Here is a 24141-nt window from a genome sequence, read left to right on the forward strand (position 1 = left end):
GCCACTACGTTGAGTCGTACAGAACACAGGAGATGCTGGCGCGGGTCGGGCGATAACTGCCTCGATCCGCGGACAGCGGTGAGCGGCGGGAGCACGTTACGCCGAAGCGTCGTGCTCGGAAGCCGAACCGCTCACCTCACAGTAAATCGCACAGGGACTAAGGCCAGGGGCCTGCTCCGTCGCGCAGTGTCGATACCGTGTTGGGCGCCAATGTGGGCTTACTGGGTCTGGCTACGGGACAACAAACGACCCCGGCTAGCCTCGTTAGAGACGTTGAGCGACGATGTCAGCTCGACGCCCGGAAATGACCCATCCAAAATGCCCCAGAGAGGTACGCGGCGTCCACAAGGGAGACGCCGCGACGGGTTCGACTCACCGACACAGGCGACGACAGGCTCCAAAGGGCCAGGACGAACCATGGGGTTTATTGGCCGAGTCGTACAGTGCATAATAACGCCAAGACCGGGTTAAGAACTACACTGTACCGACGCGCGTCCGGTCAGGGCCAAACAGCGCCCGACCGGCCGGCGCGGCGGGGAGGAGACGAGCCAGCCGGGGGCATGGAGCGCCCCGGTATCCGACTCCCTTCTCCTGGACGTGGGCGGCGAGGGTGCGATACGAGCCGCGACCCCTCGCGCTCCCTATACCCTATCCTCCATCTCCTCTCTGAGTCCCTGGAGCCAGAGAGGCATCCAGAGAGCTCGCGAGAGAGACCGACCGAGACCCGAGAGCCCGCGAAACGGGCGCGTCCGGTTTTAAGGCGCGAAGGAGAGGAGGCAGGTTCCCGGGCGAGGAGGAGCGGAAGCGGCGGCGGGACAGTCAGTGCCCGCCGGCGCGTCGGCCCGCGAGGTTGACGTCACGTGCGCGGGAAAGCGCGCTCGTTCGAACATCGCGCTCGCGGGAGGAGGAAAGGGGATCCAGCGGATCCCCACAACACGGCCCGAGCGTCCGTGAAGTGGAGAACTCAGACCGACTGTGGACTCTGTATCGTTCAGAAAAGAAGTGACTTTTGTAAGCACTGCAGTTTTGACTGAATGCACCGATCTGTAAACTCTTCTACTGGGCAGCAGCACCGGCATGTGCGGCGTACTTACCTAGCGCGGTCGCGGTAAAGAGCAGCATGCACACATGCTTACGCACACGCTCGCTTACGCCGGGAAACTGGCTAACCGAACGGATTGCGAAAACAGCGGAGAGTCCCGGTTGCATCAGTCTTACTTGGGCGTACACTTTGCAAACCACTCGCTTCGTTTGTTTAGACAGCAAAGCTTTACAAACCCTATGCGGAGAATGAAGTGGCGAGATGCCGAAAGCAGTCGACAAGAACGCCGTGTTTTGTTTTGTTTTTTTTCGGGAGGGAACCATTGCGACGCCAGCGGCGACAGCCGCAACCAAAAATATCCGAAAATGTAAAAAAATGCTCTCTGTTTCATATACTCTGGCTAGCAATTTAGTAGCATTATCACTGCAAGTCTAAAACTTCAGAACTAAATATTCTTGAATTGCTGAGGTTACCGCCAGCCAATTATTTTTGTTGAACTGCTTCCAGGTGCGCAGTGAAAAGGCGTGGTCCGGCTCCGTAGCCTTGACTGCATTGCCACAGAAAGTTGTCCCCGAGTATAGCTTCGGATTGGATGGGGATTGGCTTGACTCCTGCTGGGGTAAACCAACTTTGATCCTGGAAACTGTAGTCTGCAGCGGAAGCAATCTTGAAAGCCAATGTTTACGAAGAAAACCTGATGCTTGTGGAGATGGAAGCAGACGTTCTCACATGAAGGAGAAATTTAAGGCCAGGAACCATTTGTGACTTTTAAGTGCAATGTACTTCTTAAGCGACCCTGAACCTGCGTCCACCGGCGATGTCCGCATCACATACCCACGTGGGGGATTGGCCAGGAATCTCCTCGTCTTCCTTGGCAACGGGGGGAGATGGGCGCGCGCTGCCTGGCCGCTGACATGGCACATACCCACGTGGGGGATTGGCCAGGAATCGGGCGTGAGAAGGGCTAATGCACCCGCTTAAAGGAGTACTGACACGAAATTTCAAAGCTGAGATCCGCTCTAGCAATCAAGTACAACGACAACACAAATAGGTGTCTGTGAATAAATGCATCTTTCTTTCTTTGTAGTTGTGTGTGTGTGTGTGATCTCTCTTTCGCGAACATTACCGAACCGCGCAAATTCAACTCGTGCATTCGCATTTTCACATTCTTCCCCTCGGGGAAATGCGGGGAATTTTTTTCAGTCCTATTTCAATGAAATAAAGTTTTTTTTTGCCACTCTCGGGTTTTTCAGACTGCTCTTTTATTCGGACTATTTTTCGTTCTCTTCCGGTCCGAAAAATCGGTCGGCTACTGTAGTTTGTCTTTATGGTCCCTTTAGGAGTGCCCCCTACCTCGTCCATAGCATCACATCCGATATATGCTATGAAACATACGACCGGGCCCTTCAGGTTTTCCACGGTGACCTGGCAAGTCACGCAAAACCTTATACGGCTGAGCACAAGCGACAGATGAATTAAACTTCAGCTCATACAATAGCTTACCTAACCTGCTTATATTCTTCTCAAACATTCGCACGCTATGCGTCTTTTTGAGCAGGACCTTGTTACGCTCCTTCTGGTAGAGTGTCTCTGGAGCTCAGACATCCTGCCCACTGAGGGCACCTAACACTCTGCTGAAACTGGCCAGGCACCTCCAATAACCATGACTGGGTGACGGTAGTGGAGCCTCTAGTTGAGTTTCATTGTATCACTTGAATGCTATTGTGCACCTGACACACACACTAACAGCTATGTTTTTGGTGCTGGCTGCTATTGCACCATACGCCACTGTAGCACGAAACTCGAACGTTGTCGTATCTTATCTTCGTGGCCCCTTTAACGATTGGGAACCTCAGTAAACGTCTTTCAGGCACATTCTTTGCCAGACTGATCAAGTGTGCATTCTATGCGCGACTCAACTCAAATTCGTTCCCATGGCTTGCTTTAGCATTCCTAGCAAGTGTGTTCAGTGGCCTTTTGAGTGCCATATGGTTCTCTGCTTTCAACGTACACACTCATCAGGCTAGGGACTCCTCTTGCCAACGGCAAAACCAAGCACTCCAAAATCTTTGTCAGCAACTAACAGGTTTTCCTACGCCTGGAATGTAGATATTGAAAAATGCAACAAAAAAGAAAATACAACCACCCATGTTTTATAATTGGTAGCCACTTACACGTACTATGCTAAGAACTCATGAATTTTCAAAGGCCTTGAAAACAGAACTTCTCATTAAAAGGCTTTTAAGGACCTCCAGCAAGCATTTTGCTAACGTGATTATTATTAGCAGAGTTATCGTGCATTGAAAAAGTGCTCTTTCTGTGCCTCTAGCATTTGGCATAGGCAGGCTTGATTTTGCACACTTTAGTGAACGAGTTAAGATTAAACGTGTTGATAAATATTGCAGCGGCAACATCTGTTGGGCACACAGTGAAGTTCTGCTCTTGCAGTCACTCCAGCTGCAAGCTCCCAATCTGCTCGTGGCTTTAACGTTGAATTCTTGACCTATTACCAATGTGTTTTCGACTGCGAAACCCAGAGTACCAAAAGAATTCCAATTCCATTATCTAAACCTGGGCCACAACTGGGTTCATAGCCTCATGGCACAGGGCAGCAAAATGCCTTAAAAAAATAGGTAGCCACAACTGGAATGCGAGGCATGCCATAGTGGAAAACTAAATTTACATAGACTGAAACACAGGCATTCTTCTACATCTCAATCAGCAGAATCACAGCCCCCGGGGTAGGCCTGTGCAAAATTACAGCAACATGCCAGCCCCCTACGCTGCTGCCACAGCAACTGCCCCAGTAAGGAAAGCTGCCAATGTGGACAAGGTGTTTGGTTCGTCTGCACCGAGAAGGAAAAAGAGAGGGGAGAGAAGGAGACCCTGCGGTGCAACACTCGCCTGTTGTCGACCATGCGCTGGCAAACCTTGGCCATGGTGCCCAGGGTCTCGGTGGTGTTCTCGATGGGCAGCTCCTTGTTCTCGGAGACAAAGCGCGTGGTGGCGTCGCTCAGCACCTTCAGCATGGGTGTTGCGTGTGCGTAGAACAGCGACATGTGGTTGGCCAGCTCGTTGGGCACCTCCAGGCCGTCCTCCACATTCTCCTAGGTAAACGTGTGTGTGGTTCTCAAATTAGCAAGACTCTTCTACCGAGCAAAAAAACACCAGCACTTGGCTACAACCTACTTGAGAAAGGGTTCCTTTCACAATGAGGTTTAGACCTGCCGTACTACGGTGGAAAAACAGCGACTATATTCAAAACACAAAGGGTTGTGTTAACTCAAAAAAGAACTGCTGTATGCAGTCCCGACCCACCTATTTCTTTTCTGCTGCTGGGTAACATTAATAGCTGCATAGTGTTCCCTAACCCCAAGAGAAAGCTGAAGGTGGTAGGAACGTATTTATTGCAGGTAGACAAAAAGTAGCGTGGGGAGCGGCAGAAACAGCCTATACATCGTACGCCGTTGCCACCTTCTCTGCCCAGCCCAAGATTTTGTCTTGAGTTGCAGGTGTTGATCTGCACATGGCAGCCTCCCACTGCTAAAACAATTATCTGGAGGAATTAGCGAGCTTTGTTGCAAACCGGGGGATCGTGATCGTTTTCACCATTAGTGCAGCACAGATGAAGCAAAATGGAGAGATGAGCTAGTTTGTGAACATCCATGAGTGAAACTTAAGCGCAAACAGACACAGGGACGAGAAAGGGAAACGACACCAGCGCTTACTATCAGTTGGTAGTAAGCGCTGGTGTTGTTTCACTTTCTCTGTTTGCGCTTAAGCTTCACTCATAGTGCACAGATATCCGTTCTCCCTTCCATCTATGTAGGACAGCGTAGCGCACACTTGCCTGGTTTGCCAGCCGTAACCTGCTAACCGTCCTGCGGTAGTAGCTGAAGTCGTTCTGGATCGCCGGGTTCGTCATCTGCAAAAAGAGAACACGGCCAGTGAGCCCCCAAACAGGCCTTCAACAGATCACTCTAAAATAAGCTATTCACTGATACCAAAAGGACGCAGGTTGTTGGTAACCACTCAGTTAATTAGGACGTGAGCTCTGAATTTGCATTTAAACCTACTTAAGATAACACCACCCCCCAACAGAAAGAATTGATATCGAAGGGGCCATCATGTATTTTGGCAGGCACTTGTGCTTACACGTGCGAGTTTGTTTCATTACATGTCGACAAGAGATGAAATAAAAAAGCAGAGCTGATAATGACTAAGCTGGCTTATACCAATCCGAAGTCTAACTGTATGTACATCGAAATGGGTAAGCATTCCATCCAAATGTATTGTCGTCGTTCCTTCAGTGTCTGCGCTCAGCTTTTAGCAACGTACTCCTTGAACTCAAAACCCGAGCTCCTTTCTTACACTGCTTCCACAGCTGATTGACCTCACAATGAAGTTCATACCGCTGAAAACACCCTCAACAAAAGTTGACGAGAAATTTACAACACCAAACATTTGGTCCAATCGACATTAAAATAGAGTGTTTAATCTGCCAATGCTATTGCTGTATCCAAGCTATCATCTGCATCGTAGCGGCATGCTATACATTTAATTTATATACCTCCTGAGAAGCCTTCTTTAACGTGTGTTTCAGTATTGCAGACAAGACAATTTTTGTATTTCATTTCTTTCAGGGTTTAATACCATGCCATGAACTGCTTTTACAAGTCCAGTTGAAAAATTGCGCCCACCTCCCGGGGAGGGGAACCCTGTGTAGATGCGACGCATCGTGGGGTTCACTTGGTGTTTCCGTTGGATTGATTCTGAAATCGCGTGAAACGTGTCGGGAACGCGTATGATTATTATGTTTTATGATTATTATTATGTTTTATTGGCCAATCTTGGTCAATATCTCTAAGTGGTATGCTTGGGGCTTTGCTGTCGCAACGACCTTTACTCCATCATTGTTGCTGTAAGTGGGAGCTTCTTTTCTTTTATTGCAAGTGTTAATCATTGCCCCATCATGCGTTGTCAGTGTTGCCACCGCTGGGCGTCAGATATCCACTAAAAAGCCATAAAAAATCCGCCAGATTCCGCTAGATTCTAAAACATATCCGCTAAATTTTCCGCTAGGGCCTATTTTATTAGAAAAACAGTGCAATTTCGTATGATAAATACCTTTATCATTCTTAGAATCTCCCCAAAACTGCGAGAGCTGAAATAACATATAAAAGAGTCTTCCAAGGAGTCTAACTAGAACACTTGAAGCTTCAGTGCAGCGGTGGTTGTCATTTGTCAACCTCATCACAGATGAGGCTAAAAGTTATAAATGTTCACACTGATGAAAAAAAGAACTCACAGGTCAACAAAAAAACACACCAAGGTCTTCGTCGCCGCTGTCGTCGTCTGATATCATCTCTACAGAAACTTGTTCAGGTACTTGTTCAGGGACCAGAAAGGAGACTTGGTTGCACATACGTTGCAGATGTCCCGATGGCACTAAGAACTGCCGCGGGAAGTTCCTAACCAAAACAACGTTTCTGGTGTCGCTTCAGCCCCGCTCTTACGACGAAGATGGCGTTTTTTGTTTCAGGCTTCATCTTGTTCCGCAGCTTGGATTTTAGTATTTTAAGCTGACTAAACGTCCTCTCTACTTCGGCATTTGAATACGGCAGCACGAGCATCGACATGCCAAATCTGGACAGCTCGGCGAACAGGTTTTCACCGCAGGCGTCCTTACAGGAGTGAACTTCACACCAGAACGACTGCGTGGATGATATTTGCCTCCATTCAGGAGGGTTATTTTGCTCCACTGGTTTTAAATTTTTTCTATTGTTTCAGGGGCCACTGCCATTGCTTCCAGCAGAGGAATCAATGGCTCCTTTACGATGCACAAAGCGTTTTCGATCGATAAGAGTGATGTTTCCTGGAGAACTGTGATCTTGTAGGGAAATCGCTGTCTTATTTGATCTACTAGCGTGGTAATAAACCTTATGCAGCTTTCTCGCATCACAGCTTCATCTGCGAGAGAGAACCCGTCGGTCTTCTGAGCTTTCACGTTGTTAACGTACGTCTCAAACACGTAGCCCAGATATGGCTTGGGGTTCAAGTGGTCCTCAAGTCTGCACGTCAGAACGTCAATCTGCTCTGTCGGAATTACGACTTTTTTAACCAAGCTTGAAAGCAAAGTCATAAGGTCTTTCTTGCAGGGCGATTTTGAATCGGTGCACTGCGTGAGGTATCCGCCAGAAATCCGCTATGTATGAAAATGGCCCGCCAAAAAATCCACTAGCCACTAGACTAATTTTTTCCCCGCCAGAACAAAGTGAAATCCGCCAGATTTAGCGGAAAATCCGCTAAATTGGCATCACTGTGCGTTGTATCAGTAGCATCTTGACGTAGTTTGAATGAGTCAAGGATATAAGGCGCGTTCATAGCATTTGATTCTGTCTCGGTTTTGGGGCGCAGTGGGAAGAGCACCATGTACCTCGCGTTCCGCCCACAGGGTCGTGGGATAGAAACAGGGCGCTGCTAACTTATTTTTTTTTTATAGTGTAGGAAGAGGGGTGTGGACGGACAACAACGCCGTATGGAGGGTCAAGGAGAGTGAATGAGATGCAGTCGCATCTAAAAGAGGGGGCAGACAGTTCCGTTTCCCAAATAAGTACTTTGCACAATGCCGATATAAATGGGATTGTTGCCCACTCAGAAATTATGTCACATCAAATTGTAGTAACCGCGATATACAAAGTCGTCCTGACCATTTAAAAAAAGCACAATTTAAGAAGATTCACGATGCCAGTATGCAACCTGTTTTTCTTTTCCGCATTCCCAGATGTGCAATCATTTCAAACCACAAGGATAACATTTTGATTAGAAGACCAAATTGACTGCTTATTTTGTGCATTTTAAATGTCACTAGCGGCAGGAGTACCAAGGACACGTTAGCAGTTGCAAATTGTGGTGTGTAAGCTACAAGCTCTGGGCTGATCAGGAGGCACTGAACTATTTAATGTGAATACATTATGTGCCCTGTGAAGTGAGAAATCTGGTGCTGTACAATGACACTTAAAAAAAAAAAAACACCACCATTCTTAGAACAAGGTCGGAAATCGAAGCCAGTGACGAAGCCAGTGGTGACATGCAACTACTGTATTTTTGAGCTTATAACCCACCCCAAAAATGCAAAAATTTCAGTGGCAAAGTAGGGGTGTAGATAATACTCGGGGTTTTTCCTTTAGTGCAGCCTCATGGCAATGCACGTTGTGCCGCGAAGCTCCCAAGCAATAACACTGACTAAGCCTTCCAAGGCAGCGATTGTGCAAAACATACAAGGACTAGGAAGAAGGACGAGTACACTCTAACAACTGAATATTATTAGTGAATTGTGACTTTCGCCTTGCAGTCAGTGTATTCTACTTGCTAAATGTGCGCTTTTTCTGTCTCCATAGTATGTGATGTGTTGCTTGAGCAGTAGGTTTGGTGCAGCCTTTCCTGTATCAAATGTGCGGGCAATATGCAAGGATTTTCTTTTTTTTTCCCAGCGGGCTGAAAGTGGGGGTGTGGATTGTATGCAGGGGTAGGTTATACGTGAATATGGTACTCTAGCCCCCACCACATGGAACACGGCTTTTGAAGTCCTTTACATATGAACAGAAGGGTTCCAGAAGGAGAATAAAATAAAAAATGGGCGTGCCTCTATCATGGAGTCATTGTGCCTGTCAGATTGTCTTGTGTTTCTTCAAAAGTGCTTGTGCGTTGGATGTACTGCCAGTTTCTATACTGGCGAAGTGCAGTCAACCGAGCAAATATGCCGATGAAGCCAAAGCACAGGAGGTGAAGAATGCCGCAAAGTTTGTTCAAGCCAATACTGTGCATGTGTGCCACGCTGGACTCATTAAACTACCATTATACAGATTTACAGCTTCTCAGTATGGAGATCAGAATGGTCTGCGTTCAGGTAACCAACCAAGACAAAGGACGGAAATTAAACAGAGACGCAGACACAATGTAGCTTTAAACAAGCGACACCAGCAAAAGCCATAATGCTTTCGCAGTCAAGTCACATAAGTAGACTTCAATGCACCAAGAAATTTTTCTTTTGCTTTTTACAGTTAACCTGATGGAATGACTATTTGACCCAATGTCACTTTCTGAATTTGCGGTCCTGAATTTGAATCATGCTGCTGCTTTAGGAGATGTGATCAGGCAGTGCAAGGCACACTGATCCAGCAGCAACAGTACTTTCCAACCGGTAAATTGGTGCTTGGAATCTAATTTACAAAGAACGCCAATGGACTGGGCAATTTCCCGACACAATACGAGCGGCTAGACTAAATGTCAAAGTGTAAGAAATCAGGTGAAAATTACGTGAATTTCAGGTTATTTTTCTTTGCTATAACCATCTTCACTATAAAGCAGAAAGGAATAAATGCTCATAGCAAGTAAACTGGGATCCAAGCATTTCTTCGCTACATCCGTACCTCCACCATGTGCTCTATATCGAGCTTCAGCATAAATGCAAAACATGAAAATGTTTCAGCAGTTCCAACAGCACTGTGTCAGAAAAAGCTGCTTACATGTGTGTGGCCAGATGAGTCAACCGTTTGGGTTTTGATACACAGAGCAGCGACCACTGTGTTGCTTTATCACCTTGTCGTGACTCATTGCGAGTAAACGTGATAAAGCAGGATTTACAACGGATGTGTATTGCTGCGCTTTCATGGCGACCCCCCTCTTACTAATGCCGATTCAGAAATGTGGATAAAAATAAACTGCAAAAGTTCCTGCCCAGACCAGCAGTGATAGGTAAATGGGGTCATTCTCTTTCACGAGGACAATGCAATCAGCTGTTATGACTCACCACGACATGCATCCCCGTCTGTAGATAAGAATCAGCAAGCGAGTCAAAGGGTATCACAAGATGCTTACAATATCAAGCAAACTTTGAGAGGAAGTGGCGCGCGCATGGACTACTACCTTTCAAGGAACACTGCAGTTAATTGAAAACGTTGCCTAATTACACGATCTGGGTACAGCCCTGATTTCTGGGTGCGGCTCTGAAAAAGGTGATTTCGGAAGTTTTTTAAAATTTTTTTCGGAGCTGGCTTATTATGAATTCAGACGGCAATTAGGAGATCGGCGAAAGATCTGTCCTCAGATGTCAATGACGAAGTGAACAGAAGAAGTGAACGTAATAAAACAGAGAGGTCAAACAGTGATTTCATTTCGTCTCACCCGTCCCTATGAAATAAGTCTGGTTGTATTTCTTTTTTACTCCCATATTTACCAGTTTACTACTTAACTAAATAGCTGCCGCTCCCAAGACCTGGCAACCCGCCCCCTCCTCTGAGAGTACGAACCACTTCATTAAAGGGACACTGAAGTGAATTTGTCAAGCTCCCGTTTTTGCTTGCACTGTGTAGACTGGCTCAAATTAACACACTATTCATCGTTTATCCGGTTGACAAATCGGTAATTATTTTACAAAGCGCGAAAGAAGAAAAACTACTATGCGCTGTTTGCGGCGGCCGCATCAACTAAAGGCTGTGACGTCAGGAGAGGGGGGCACCGTGATTGGATGATGCCCAAGGTTAGCAATCAAAAGTTTCGGTTTCGGTTCTGTAAAACAACATGCTTGACATCTGATGGCGTTGTTGGATGGGCATTCTCGATTTCTCAATTATCGCCGTACCGCGCTTCTGCCATGTTGTCGGCTGTCAAATGTCTAAGATAAACCTCCCAGGGCGGCTTGGAATCGTAGAAATCACTAGACGAGGCCTACGCAGTGGATGAACGCCATGCGCTTTTCCCGCATATTCGGAGCTTGCCTCACTCATGTCTGTTCGTAAAAAGCTAGTTCGCACCAGGCCAAGGGTGTGCTGATTCAGGCCTGGGCCCACTGCCCGCAAGCAGTCGGTGCTTGTGGCAACAGCACGCCAACGAGAACTCGCTAGCGCGTCATTGTCAGTATGCGCGCGTTCTGCGATCTCGCTCGTGGAGCAGTGAACGTTACGGCCCAAAAATGGTGAACTCCGTTCAGAAAACATCGGCCGCATACGAAAAAATCAACTTACAAAAAAAAAAAAAAAAACATGTACTCTCGGGGATTCGAACTTGCGACTTTCAAAACAAATTCCAGTGCCTCAGACCGCTAGGCCACGAGCCGGCGCTGGCCGGTTCGGATATATAAGGTTTATAATGTATGACCAGTTTACACTTTTATTTATTTTAAGCATTTTAAGTACTTTATGTGACTATTTGTTGTACATCACTCCTGCAGTAAGTGTCCCCCAAACTTCCACAATATCTCACGTCTAGCAATTGCATTTCTTTGACGGAAAAAAGCGTTCGCAGATGTGCGGTCGTGCTGCTGACCGCTGTGCTTGTTTACCCAGCGCAAAAAGTGCTTCCTGCTCCCTAGTTTTGCGCTGTACGGTAAAAGTTTCAGGTGATTTTATTTTCTTAGTACCTATATTGACCTCACTGACTCTTCTCCCGCCTTAAATTGGACTTAGATTTTCCTACTAGCGTAAAGTCAGCGAAGCGTCGCATGTGCACTTGTGCAGCGCTTGTGTGGAGCGACCCGGACTCTGAGTTTGACACAGTGTACAAACTAACAAAGTAAGGAAAGGCACATTCTTTCATTCACAAAGGTGTTGTGGCTTAGTTTCAATTGAGCGAGCGAATAGCGACGACCCGTCGGCGGCCGGCGGACGAAACGCTGGGCCGACTGACTCGATCGGTAGGTCGGCTGGTCGGCAAACCGTGCAGTAGCGCAGCCATTTTCCAGCTCATCTCCTGCTGACGTCACATGAAAACGCCACAGAAAATGGGCGAGCGTAAAGAGAGGAGGACAGCATTTTCGAATTGATTTTTCTACTAAATAAATTCGCGTAAACGCGGCCAGAGTGGTCGAAACAATGCCTACGGACTCCGAACTACAATTTGCGCTAGTAATCCCGCAATGTTTACAAATCACTTCAGTGTCCCTTTAAGGCGAAGAAGAAGGTATGAGCAGCCTTCCTGTGAAGCGTTTTGGAAATTCATGGCAAAGCAATGAAGAGCTTCCTTACTTCGTAAGTGCCTTCAGGCGTGCCCAAGAAAATTATCCCAGGGAAGAACTCGCAAAGAGCTGCTAATGGTGCCAAGAGGATTCACCTGCTCTCCATGTACAGTTGAACTGTTCTTGAAGCCCTGTTGCACATTTTTAATGGCTTTTCCACCAAAACTCAATCGCACCATGCTCGAAAGTCAATTTAAATGAAGTTTTCATAAGAATGAATGCCGCATAAACTTGAGTGTTTCAATACAGTATGAGCCAAATACAAACTTGTCACCCCAATAAAAATTGCCGAAATTCACGGCATAATTTTTATTTACTTGTGGTCATAAACTCCCCCTAGATGACATGTAAAACATGTCATAAAATAGCTTTGACGGCGTTGTATTTAGGTCCGGTAACAAATTTTCATTTGTTTCCCTAATTTGTGTTAGGTGGATCTGGCTCTTTTCGGGAAAGAAAAAAAAAAGCCTCATATATTAAAGAACTCTGGGCGACGGTGTGGAAGAAAGGCCGTAGCCCTCACCTTGAGGTCGTCGAACTTGAGTACAAAGTCCAGGATCTCAGCAAACTGCTTCACCAGGGCCTGCTGCATCTCGAGGTGTTCCCGAGGGGTGCGGGGACCCGAGCACAGCTCCCACAGGATGCGCGGCACCACTTCCTCTGGGGAAGGCAAAGGGGGAGAAAGAACAGAAACAGCAGCTCTTTACAGAATGCTGCAATTTAGTCTTCGATAGGAGGGAAAAAAATTATGTCGGAACAAAACACCTTCCCAATAAAATGTGCATCAAAACACCTTCCCAATAAAATGTGCGATACCAGCCGAAACAAGTATGCTTAACGGGAGCTAACTAAAACTTTGCCCACCACAAAACATGGCAACCAAATCTGCCGTACTTATGACCATGCTTCCCATGATGCAAGCAACAGAGAAGCAATTACAGTTGAACCCCTTTATAAGAGACACGTACCGGGGAGCAGTTTCTGTCTCTTATATGAGATGTCTCTTATAAGCAGGGTACCATGTTTTCACTTACTAATCAGACCCTAGTTCAATGTGGGCACCTTATGACTAAAACAAGCTCAAAAGAATGCTACAGCATGTTTCAAAAGATTCATTCTAATTTATGTTTGGCCCCCAGAATTTATGAAACAGTTCTGAATCTTTGTTTGCTTCATGACTGTATTTACACTGTATATTTTACAACCGATTCTGCAAGCTTTTTTTTCTTTCCCCATTTGTGAAAGATGAATCGTACATGTTGAGTTCACAAGCCTGATGAATAGGCGGAGTGCACAGCTTCTTCCGCTGTGTGCTCAGGCTATTCATTATGCTTGCAGGACTCAACATCTGCGATGCTTTTTGATTGGGCGCTATGCCAGTGGGAGAACCCGCATGTGCGATCGCGCTCCATCCAATGGATGGCAGTGAGCTTCAACCACTTCTGTAAGTTGCATTTCCATTGGCAGGGCTTCTCATCGTCATTTCATAGCTGACTGAACCACTGTGTGTTTGCTGAAGTTATAATAAATAGCGACTGCAGGCGTCTGTCGTCCACCTGTGCTTCCAGGATGGAAGCAACTGCAATTAGTGACTGGTGGCACTGCGTCTGAAGTTAAAATGTCTATTACAAGCGAGATTATTGATTAAAGTTCAAGGATGACTTGTCCCTTATAACCAATCTTCTACATCCGATGTCTGTTATAAAAGAGGTCGATTTAATGGAAAAGATAGGGCAGCCAACCATGTGGGTCAATAGTGTCTCTTATACCCATTTGTCTCTTACATCAGTGTCTCTTATAACGAGGTTCAGCTGTACCAACAACAGAGCAAACAAGAGAAAAAGCTTAGAGTGCCAGGCTTTGAAGCTGTAGAGACTGATATTGATTGTAGGGCTTGACGCGCCGACGCAACGCAGGCGATGAGGCGCACCGTAGTGGATGGCTCCAGATTAATTTTGACCACTTGGGGATCTTTAACGTGCGCCGAAGTCTCGAATTCACGCGCGTTTTTTGCTTCTCGCCTCCATCAGATTCCCGGCCTCCGCGGCGGCCGGGAATCGAACCTGTGACCTCGTGCTCAGCAGCGCAACGCCTTAGCCACTGAGCCACTGCGGCGGGTAAAGCTGTAGAGACAGTCACATTCAAGTGGCTTTAGGATGCAAGACATTCCCCTAGCACCTAAAGGATTCAACCATTTTGATTCAAATGTACGATACAGACGCTGCCCATTTGGGCCTAAGAGTAACGGCGCAGTTGCATCTGAATTGCCTAAGACCAAAGGGCACACTTGTGGTCCTGACTGTATTAACCTTTTACCACATGTATTGTGCTTGTCACAGAATATCTAGCGCGCATGTCACGTTTACAGCAATCTGTAACCTCATTGTTCAGAATGAGGGAAACGCCAACAAACCTTTCATGTCTAGGGTTAATTAATCATTTTTTAGGCATGAAGCGTGGATGAATGATTAGTGAGGCGAACTGAGTCGAAGACGCCAAAACTTTGCTTGCTCCCCCCTTGTTCCCACCACTCACCGAGACTCTGTGAGAAGATGTAGAACTGCTTCAACTTGGAGACCAGGGGCAGCACGGCTTCCCAGGCCTTCATCTGGCGCGCTTCACTTCGGGGGTTCGCTATAGCCTGCAAGACGAACCACCGCAACGGTCACTGGCTCCGAGCATATTAACCCTTTTGGCTCTGGCATCCCATATTGAGGACATGAACCAAAAGACTTCTAGCAATTTGAGAACAAAACAGCTAGTTTTCTAGGAAATAGTTGTGTAAGGATGCCTTTTCCGATAGCTATCACCAGTGTTCGTTTTTCGCTACAGCTGAACGCTACAAAGAGGAAGGCAATTAAGTGAACGCCAAACTGACGTCAGGGTGACCCCGACGATCAAAGTTCTAGTTTGAGGACAATGGCTGTAAAACTAAAAATATTTGCACTACCAGCTTTATTTCTTAATAAGTCAATGGGCTTATTGCTTTCCCAACTTTAGGAAAACGTGCAAAAAATTTTCTGCAGTAAAGATAAATTTTAATTCCCTGATGACTTGATTAGATGTAATGCTTGTAAATTGCTAATTACTCGCATCACAAGCTCAAATGTTATTCCGAAGTAAGAATAACACGGTTATAGTTGATTAACCCATCATGTTAAACTCAAGGCCAATTGAACTCGTACCTATGTTTAAGGCACTAGGTGTTGTCTTTCAAGGAAATCTTTCCTTGGACGTGCACGTAGACACGGTTGCCGCTAAGTTATCCCAGATAATAGCACTCATTTATCGTCACCGGTATATACTGCCGCAAAAGATCATGATGCTGATTTATAATACTATATTATTCCTTAGAATTCATTATTGTCATTCAGTTAGAGGGTACACAACTCAAGCAAACCTTCAGAAAATTTTGCTGCTACACAAAAGGTTTTTAGGAATTGTAGAAAACGTGCCAGCCACCTTTCACACTCAAGAACTGTTCATTAAATATGATGTTATGCCAGTGGCAAAGCTATATAAATACCGGATTTGTAGAACCCTCAAACAGAATTTTAATATTGAGTATGTTTTTTTGGCAACCTTGGCCAACTTGCAATTAACTGCCCCTATTTACAGAACTCGACATAACGAACCGTGGCGAGTTAGAACATATAAAACAACATATGGACTACAAATGATTGAAAATAGTCTGCCAAGGTTACTCAATTGGCATTATAACCAGAACATTCACCTTAACACGGTTAGCTTAAAAAAAATACGTGCCATCATAAACTCCTGCTACCATGAGATTTAAGACCATATGCTGTATTCTTCGTTTTTAGTGTTTTTGGGCCGTGTTATGTGGATTTTCTGTAAATTCATTGGTGTATTTCCAGTTATTAGACCTGGTTTGTCTCATTTTTTACGTTTGACTGTGTTACACCATTGGCTGACCTGTACTTTTCGAATGCATTACTGCTGTATTGATTACTTTTCGCACCACTGCATTGGTTGCTGTATTTATTATGTTGACTGTCTCTTTTTTTGCTGAGCTATTTCTGACCTTGCTGCCTGATGCCACCTGTGGAAACGTGAGGCTTTGTCAAGTTGTCCTTGAGACAACTTTTTCCTCGTGCTTCAAGTGTCATATGAACTCTGCATGTAATATGACGGAAATAAACAAACTTTAAAATTTGTGTTTTTAAGCTTGCAGGGTGTAATTAATAAAAAAACACACGAGAAAAATTTTTATGACAAAACAAAAAATCGAGCAAAAAGGGTTAAATTTGCGATTCAGTGCCCCTAAGAAGGTGGAGGAATAAACAATAATAAAGTGTAATAAATAATAATAATAATAATAATAATAATAATAATAATAATAATAATAATAATAATAATAATAATAATAATAATAATAATAATAATAATAATAATAATAATATTTCGATACATTTTGTTGTTTGTTTTGTGACTTCCTCCAGAGGAGAACAGAACTGCGATGCTGAATTCTTTAGTTACTATAGCAGATAAAACCGTGCACGAACAATATTCAGTCTGCTCCACAGCCAGTCTCCCGAAAGGTTCAACCAAAACCACCAAATTTTTCCCTCGTTTTTGGCGAATGCAATAGAGGTAAGTTGGAGACAGCACTGTCAAACTTATGTCACGTAGGGGAGAAAAAAAACAAAACTTCCACTCAGTTCACAAATTTCCCATTCGAGAATTGAGGATACAGCGAGATGAAAACAGGTGACATTACAAGAAACTATTCTGCAAACCGACTGCTCTAGAAGAATTCACTACTGAAGAAACTTAAATGGAGCGAGCCTTGGGTAAACATTGAAGCCTACAATCAGAAACCAGATAAAAATTCACCAAAAGAGGCACTTAAGCTGGAACCCCTCATGACAAATAGTTCACCCTTTCTTGCCTCAGTCACTAAAAGAAACTTGGACAATCAAATACCCATTTCCAGTTCTAACTTGTAGTGCAGAAACATGGTGCTTTACAAAGCACCTTGACAGAACGCATGGACGACAAATTAGGGGATATGAAGCCAGTACCATTCTTCAAAACGCACTTGCACTGGAGACACTGCAGCTCAAATTAAGGGGAAAAAAATTGGGTTTGGCTGGCACATAATGCAAAGGGAGACATAGGATAAGTTGCATAATTCTGCCTACCAAGGGGAGGAATTAGAAGCTAGGCACATCGTAGGCTGATGCTGTTGGACTGTTCAGAAGCAACAGATTTGAAGCCACTGGTGTTGCAGCGACAGCAACAAGCTGACTGTGATTGCGACATAGATGCAATTACACCTTCCCCCATCACCCCACTCACCTCTCTAATCTCACTGCCTGCGCCCTTGTACGTCTGCAGTTCCAAGAGTATGTCCCTAGAGTGTTGCAGCACATCTTGCACTATGTAGTACGTCTCCTCTTCCGACTCTGACGGCTCCGCATCTGGTTGATATGAGAAGGAAGCGAACTGTCACAACACTTCAAAGGTAACCCGATAAACCAGCACAAGGATGATGATGATGATGATGATAATAATAATAATAAAAAAACGAAACACAAGTAACGACCTTAAAACCCCCAGGAGATACAAGTTCACTACAAACGTTTAAATGCTGACGATTGGGGGCATTGAACTATAAATTGCAATCAAAATAACCCCATTATGCCCTAAAACCACTCAAAACCTTCTTCATCGCGATGCATCCAGTGGGTGCTTATCTACCCATTGACAAGACAAGTCACAGTGCAGAGGAGGAAGCTGTGGACTAATTTACATATTCTGAAATCGAAATACCTTGAAGTTCCCACACCCAAACGCAGGCATTTTTGCACTGTTGGTCAGAAAACCTGCTACTAGCTCAACTTTTGGTTCTTACTTTGGGTTCTCAGTTTATTTCACTTTCACGATAGAAGTGACTAGCACAGATGTGACGCGACAGCCCTTGAAAGGCAAGTGGTCCTGGAATCAAGCACTGGACAGTCGCCCAGCGTTCATTTTTAAGCTGCAAAGTTTCTGAGCAAGCCGTTTAACTGCTTTTTTTTTTTTCTAGGCATACAGCTGCATTTCAGGCAGATGTCAAGTTTTCTCTCTGCAGAAATACTGCACCTGTGGCCACAAATTGAACCTGCAAAATTAAACTGAATTGAAATATTGAAAATTGCAATACTGCAGTTGTAGCCGATGTGAACATCGATGTCTTGGGTGAAAGCTGTGATGACTATCAAAACATTAATCTTAATGGGTTCCAAAATCTCATTTCATATCCCACTCGCATCGCTGCAGACACCTGCACATGCTTGGATCATGTCCTATGCAACTGCTATCTTGCGCACCCTCTACTTCTCTCTGTTCCAATCCCAGTTAACTTATTGGATCGAGTGTTGGGGATTCCCCTATCACACATCCATCAAACACACATGTCCACGATTTCCATTGCTGCTGTCTTGGCAGCAATTATACCTTTAGCTCTTTACCACTGACGATGTACTTTATTCCTGATGTATGGTCTGTTGTGTGTGTGTTACTGTTATGTGAACTAGACACAGCTGTCTTACTCATAGTTTCATTTGTCTGTATAGAACCGAGCCTTCATTCTTAGCACTGCAATCTATTCCTCCCCACGCTTTTTGTTGACAACGTACATACTGTATTTCCTTCAAACATGTGACTGTACATAGCCTAACCCCTGATTACCTTTGTGTTCTGTTTTTAGGGCTAAGGGTCCAGACACTCATGCATGTATTAGGTGAAAATGAAATAGAGACAAACTTCAAATCTCTAACAAGGACCATGAAGACAACCAGCAAGTTTTCTTGATTCGAAAAATTGGGCAATTCATACCTCGCTACAATTTCGTTTGGTGGGACGCATTGCCAGCGTCATTTCCTGCCAAACAAAACTTTAAACTACCAGCTCGGTTCCTAACCCCCCTAGTGTACCGAAGTTCCCTTGTGATGTGGTTGGGGGCACAGACTAATGAACAGTCAGTACGATGACCACATGCCAAGGGACACTGTCTGGCAAGAACTGGAATTGGCCCACAGGTGTCCCACCCAGTAAAAACTTGCAGAGTAAAACCTCATACTTTTCTATCTAAGAGTGAGACCGTGGTACCGTGCTCGTTTCAGGCTAGAAAAATCAAGCTTAAGTTCACCGGAATCGGACAACAAAGCCAAACTGAACTCCCAATGTTGCAACGAGAGAATGGGACTACAGTTCTTGACATTTCTTTCGAATTCAGCCACGTATATGCTTTTGCATTGGTCTGCTAGAAGGGCTACACAGACATACCTACTTTTAACAGCATCAGCCAATCCATATGGGCTAGTGGAAAACGTACAATGACCGTCAGGAAATGTGAAGAATGTTCCCATGCCTTGTCTATTTAATCTAATTAGGCGCACTTTCCATGAAATGTTGTAAATCTTATTGCCCTGTGCACTTGTTGGCCAGAAGCAAAATTACATGCTCTCTTCACAGCCCCTTTAATGGAGCAAGCACAGTGTAAGCTGTTTCGATGCAATGAGGTAGCCAAACACAGGCTGGTATACTGAAACAATTTTTGTCTTAGAGAAAAGCAACTGAGTACTACATCGCGGCTGGTAATATGTTGGGACTTCCCGCATGCATCAGAAGGGTAAGCATGATTCGTAGCTGCCATAACAGCGTAAATCACGAGACATAATCAACACTTATGGAGTGCAACTTACTTTCGAAATCGACGAAAACATCGTATTTCGGGGTATCATCCCTTGACAGCAAACGCAGGAGGTTGCCCATTTCACATCTGCAGCAATCCAAATGAAACACATAAGCCTTAGCAAATGTTTTACAGCTTTCCGTACATACATACACACGCTGACACATAGCAGACATGCACTTTGAAGGACAATGACAGGAAACCAGAAAATGCAATGCTCTTGCTGAGACCAACAACTCCCAGAGATCACTGCTTGCATCACATACACCGGGAGATTATCACCGTAGAGAGGGGGCAATTAAATATGCTGGATCGATAAGCCCATGTCCAGAAATCAGAAATGTCTCTGAGATGAAAGACAATTCACGACGAAAATTTACAGAGAACGTCCTTCACCTAACTTTACAAACTGATATTCAAGCCAAAAAAACCTGAAATGCACAAAAAGAATTCTCGAAAACTCTCAAGGTTCAGCGACGGCTAGCCAAAGTTCTTTTACAACAGCATCGCAGATGGTAACCAGCAAGCAGTCATGGAAATTTCTATCAAGACTGCAATACAAGACTACATCCTACAGTGCCGCTATTGAAACAATAGACAAAAAATAAAAGATTTATGCCTCAAACGTAAACCATGACATCACAAAAACAAAAGTTCTGCAAAAAAGAAAAAAAAAGGGGAGGGGGCAGATGTTTCCCTTCCACATAGCCTTCAAAGGCATCAACATTACATTGAGGTCACTGAATGGCACAGTGTGCATGCAAAGAAACGGGACCAACTCAGTGCTCACTCCAAGACTAAACGAAGTGTTAGCAGACATTGTTAACAAAGTTGGTTTCCAACACGACTGAAAATGTGACAGTTACAGAGCAACGTATATCCATTCCTCTCTGGGGAAGCCTGCAACGCAGCGATCACGACGAGAGGGAAGACAGGACGACGTCACGACCCCAAAACGAGGACACCCAGCATGACATCGCACGCTGCAAGAAGACGCAAAGATTGTCGCACCCCCCTGCGCCGTCGGTTCTGCTCTAGCTGCTCAGAAGGTCGCGCATCATTTGACGGAACAAGGGGAAGGAGGCAGCCTTTCCAAGGAGGGGGGTCGCCTCATCTCCCTTGCAAATGAAGCCTTGGCGTGCAGCCAGAGTCAAGGCTGCAAACTTTTGCCGCCCCGCCGGCCGATAGAGGTGTTGACGTCTGAGCGTGCGCTCAAGTGAGGAACAAACAAGACAGAGTGAAAGCAAAGTGATAAACTGTAACGACACGTGGGTGATTAATATACAGGACAAGCAGTTCTTGTAGCTGGCAGGTGAGACACGACGTTTGATTGAAATATTGCACGATCATCGCTGGAGGATAGAGTCACCACTTTGAGTGATGAATGCGACTGACACGATGTGGATAGACGACCTGTGCTACAGGAAAAACCAGTACGCGTTTCTCACCACCCCCATTCTACTAATTTCTCGGCGATGATTCTGTAGAGCCTTTTTGAAACGATGAATAATCCCCACTGCAACAAGTCCCAACCACACACAGCAGCTGGAGAGGCAGGCCAATGGCCAGAACACCCACCTGCACAAAAACATATTCCCGGACGGCGCTTGGACCAGAAGTACTTGCACCCTTCACTTCAAAACGACGTTTCGGCGAGGCCGCACAAAACACGCGTCAGGCGAAACGCACACACACACACGGGACTCGGCTCACAGCAAAAGAGCAGGGGACGACAACCTAGGGGCCACAAGACGACGACTACTACGGCAGGTGATTCAGCACGACCGGACCACCTTACCGCGAGGATTGATCGGCGACTTCTCGGACCACATAGGGCGGCGCCCTACAGGGGGGAAAAACCACCGCGGGCGCCGATTCCGCTGCGCCAGGTCGCGGACTGCGCGACGACAGGCGGAGGGGGGGCGACCGACGGCGGCGCGAGCCTTCGCGTCTCCCAAGATCGCGTCGCGCTCGTACAAAGGGACCGGCCGAAAATTAACAGAGGCATAAAAGGCATATCCCTTCCTGCTATTTGCGCTCCCTCCGCCCGGAAGCCGGTGGCACCGCGCCAGTTTCGGGCCCGATGTCGTTCACCTCAGTAGGCGCGCGCGCGTGAAAACAGCGGTGCGGCGTCGCCGCCGGTGGTCACCGCGGTTCTGCGCGTGCAAGGTCGTGGCGCGATTCCGCGCTGGATAATGCCGGGGCGGTGGTGCCGCTGCGACAGCAAAGAAAATAACCTTCGGCGGGGGGTGGGCGTCACAGCTGGGCGAGACGGCAATCTGGAGCAGGGGCGCTAAGATAGTCGCTACGCCGTGCAAGTTGTCCCATTAGAACTCATTTTCTGGTCAAACAGGACACGTAGCGGAGTGGGCATTGACCCACCCCTTACGAGGTCTCAAAATGCACACGTAAATTTCTGTTCGTGCGCGTCCCAGTCGCGTCTAAACTTGCTCGTATGACGACGTCGGCGTCTCAAAAGCCAGTCACCCTAAACAAAAATATCGCGCTCCTGAGTAACGCGCAGACGTCAGCGTGGAAACTGTTTAGGAACTCGACGCCAAGACCTGGAGGGTCTTCCACAAATAAAGGTGGCCAAAAAAAGAAAAATAAGATCGCGTCCGCTCACGTTGTTGCGTGCCGCTGAGGAAACCACTGAGCAGGCAGATTTGAGCCGAAACGACGACTCAGCCGACGACGACGACGCACTCAAGTGCCAGGAGGTGGTCGTGCTTGTATGGCAATGGGGCGACTACACACTGGTGGTACGGGGGACCCTTAGAACCGCATGGTCGAACGCCGGCGCTGTCGGTCGCGCATGCAACGAGACGACGACGAGCACGCACGGAACGAAAATAGCGACTCACCGCATGTCAGCCCAAGAGTGACCAACCAGGCCAGACGACGTGGAGGTCTCGATGAGACGAAAACAAACCGCACAGCACAATAGGAAGATGCGGGAGGTAGCAACAAAAGCGCCCGCACTGGAGCGACCGCCTTCCTCTTTTTTTTCAGGAGTCGAGCTTTTGGAGTCGCATATCTGGCGGTACAGGAAGGGCCACGAAACTGAAACAGGTCTGACGTAAAACGGGACAAAGCACGCGCCGCCCGCAGAACAAAGCGGTGTGTAAATGAGTGCGAAGTCGCGGCAACTTTGCCCAGCACGCCGTCGCCGCCGACGGTTCTACTTCGACCGGAAACACCTGCTGGCCGGAGGGAGCGAGCAAGACGAAAAAAGCACAAAAAGAGAGAAACACACACTCCACGAGGTGCCCCCCGTCGGCGCCCCTCGAACACCCGGCGCTGTCCGACTAGTTTTTCGCGCGGGGAGGTTTATCGAAGTCTCGCGGCACAGAGACCGAAAGCGCAGCCCAGTTACGTGAGCTGAATACAGACGTAGAAAAAAAAGAAAACGAAAAAGAAACTTGTTTCGGAATGTCGCGCAACGGGGCAAAATGCACACGTGACCCTGACGCGAAGGACGAGATCGCGATCCGTCTGGCCGAGCGAGAAAATATACCAGCGTGCGCGCAAATCCCGGTGATGTGTTCTTTTCCCCTGTCGGTGTGGATCTCTTGAAAACAAAACTAAGACGGCGCGCGCGAGAGAGATAACGAAACCCGTTCGTCGAACGGGAAAAGGTGGCTCCGGTTGTTTCCGAGACGCCTCTTCGGCCTGCTAAATCGGTTCAGACGTAAACGCTGGCAACGCGATGTTTTTCTTGGCCGACTAAGAAGTGCTACACAGACGGTGAAGTGAGGTTCGCTGCTCTCATTTAGTGACGGACGCTGTTTAGCTCAAAATATAGGTCGGCGCATCCTTTTTAATTTTTTTCTTCTGGAGCAGACAATTTCAGGAGCTCTACTTGGCTAGTGGAGCGTTCCGGACATTCACGGCAGCGCTCGATGCCATCCGGTAGCACAAGGAAGTCTACGAAAGAGCACACACACAAAAAAAGTGTCAAATCAGAGCGCACACGGCCGCATCTCCACAGTGGTCGAATGGAGCTGCACGCACTGTTTTCAAGCCAACGGCCCTGAATTGAACGCAGATCTTGTACTCACAATTCGTAGTCGACTCTCCCTATGAGCTGCGAAGGCTTGAGCAATCGTTGCACGACTAGAAGGAAACTGGGCGAACATTATCAACGACCACCCGAGAATCCCCGCCGACACCCACCGACCGCTGCCATTGGGGCGGAAGCAGTGAAGGCGACGTGACGTCAACGCCAGTTTCCGGTTTATAAAACGGTTGCAGGCGCAGCAGCGTATTGTAAACGTTCTTTTTTTGCACACTTTTTGAAGCATAAAAGTGCTTTAAACGGTTTTATTTATTATTATAGCAACATTTATTTGCATTGTGAATGCTCTTTCAAACTTACGTCTC

The 24141-nt window shown here is 46.5% G+C and overlaps 1 protein-coding gene across 4 annotated transcripts in view; it reads right to left on the reverse strand.

Annotated features, from left to right (window-relative positions):
• LOC144159534 (CYFIP-related Rac1 interactor B) overlaps positions 1-23959 on the reverse strand; it is a 41542-nt gene extending 17583 nt beyond the window's left edge. Inside the window, exons 1-7 of one of the 4 annotated variants that reach the window (XM_077691098.1) lie at positions 23820-23959; positions 19769-19845; positions 17379-17500; positions 14592-14697; positions 12580-12716; positions 4893-4967; positions 3947-4149 (exon numbers count right to left, since the gene is read on the reverse strand). In XM_077691098.1, the coding sequence (XP_077547224.1) occupies positions 3947-4149; positions 4893-4967; positions 12580-12716; positions 14592-14697; positions 17379-17500; positions 19769-19838 (713 nt within the window). In that variant the 5' untranslated portion in view covers positions 19839-19845; positions 23820-23959. Of the gene's footprint in view, positions 1-3946; positions 4150-4892; positions 4968-12579; positions 12717-14591; positions 14698-17378; positions 17501-19768; positions 19846-21336; positions 22234-22384; positions 22587-22622; positions 23282-23819 lie in introns of those variants that run through there. The other 3 variants (XM_077691097.1, XM_077691099.1, XM_077691096.1) reach the window with 3 other exon arrangements.
• Positions 23960-24141: the final 182 nt, after the last annotated feature.

The sequence above is a fragment of the Haemaphysalis longicornis genome, unplaced genomic scaffold, assembly GCF_048455015.1.
Source record: "Haemaphysalis longicornis isolate Haplotype H1 unplaced genomic scaffold, Haemaphysalis longicornis Haplotype H1 scaffold_10, whole genome shotgun sequence".
Lineage (NCBI taxonomy): Eukaryota > Metazoa > Arthropoda > Arachnida > Ixodida > Ixodidae > Haemaphysalis > Haemaphysalis longicornis.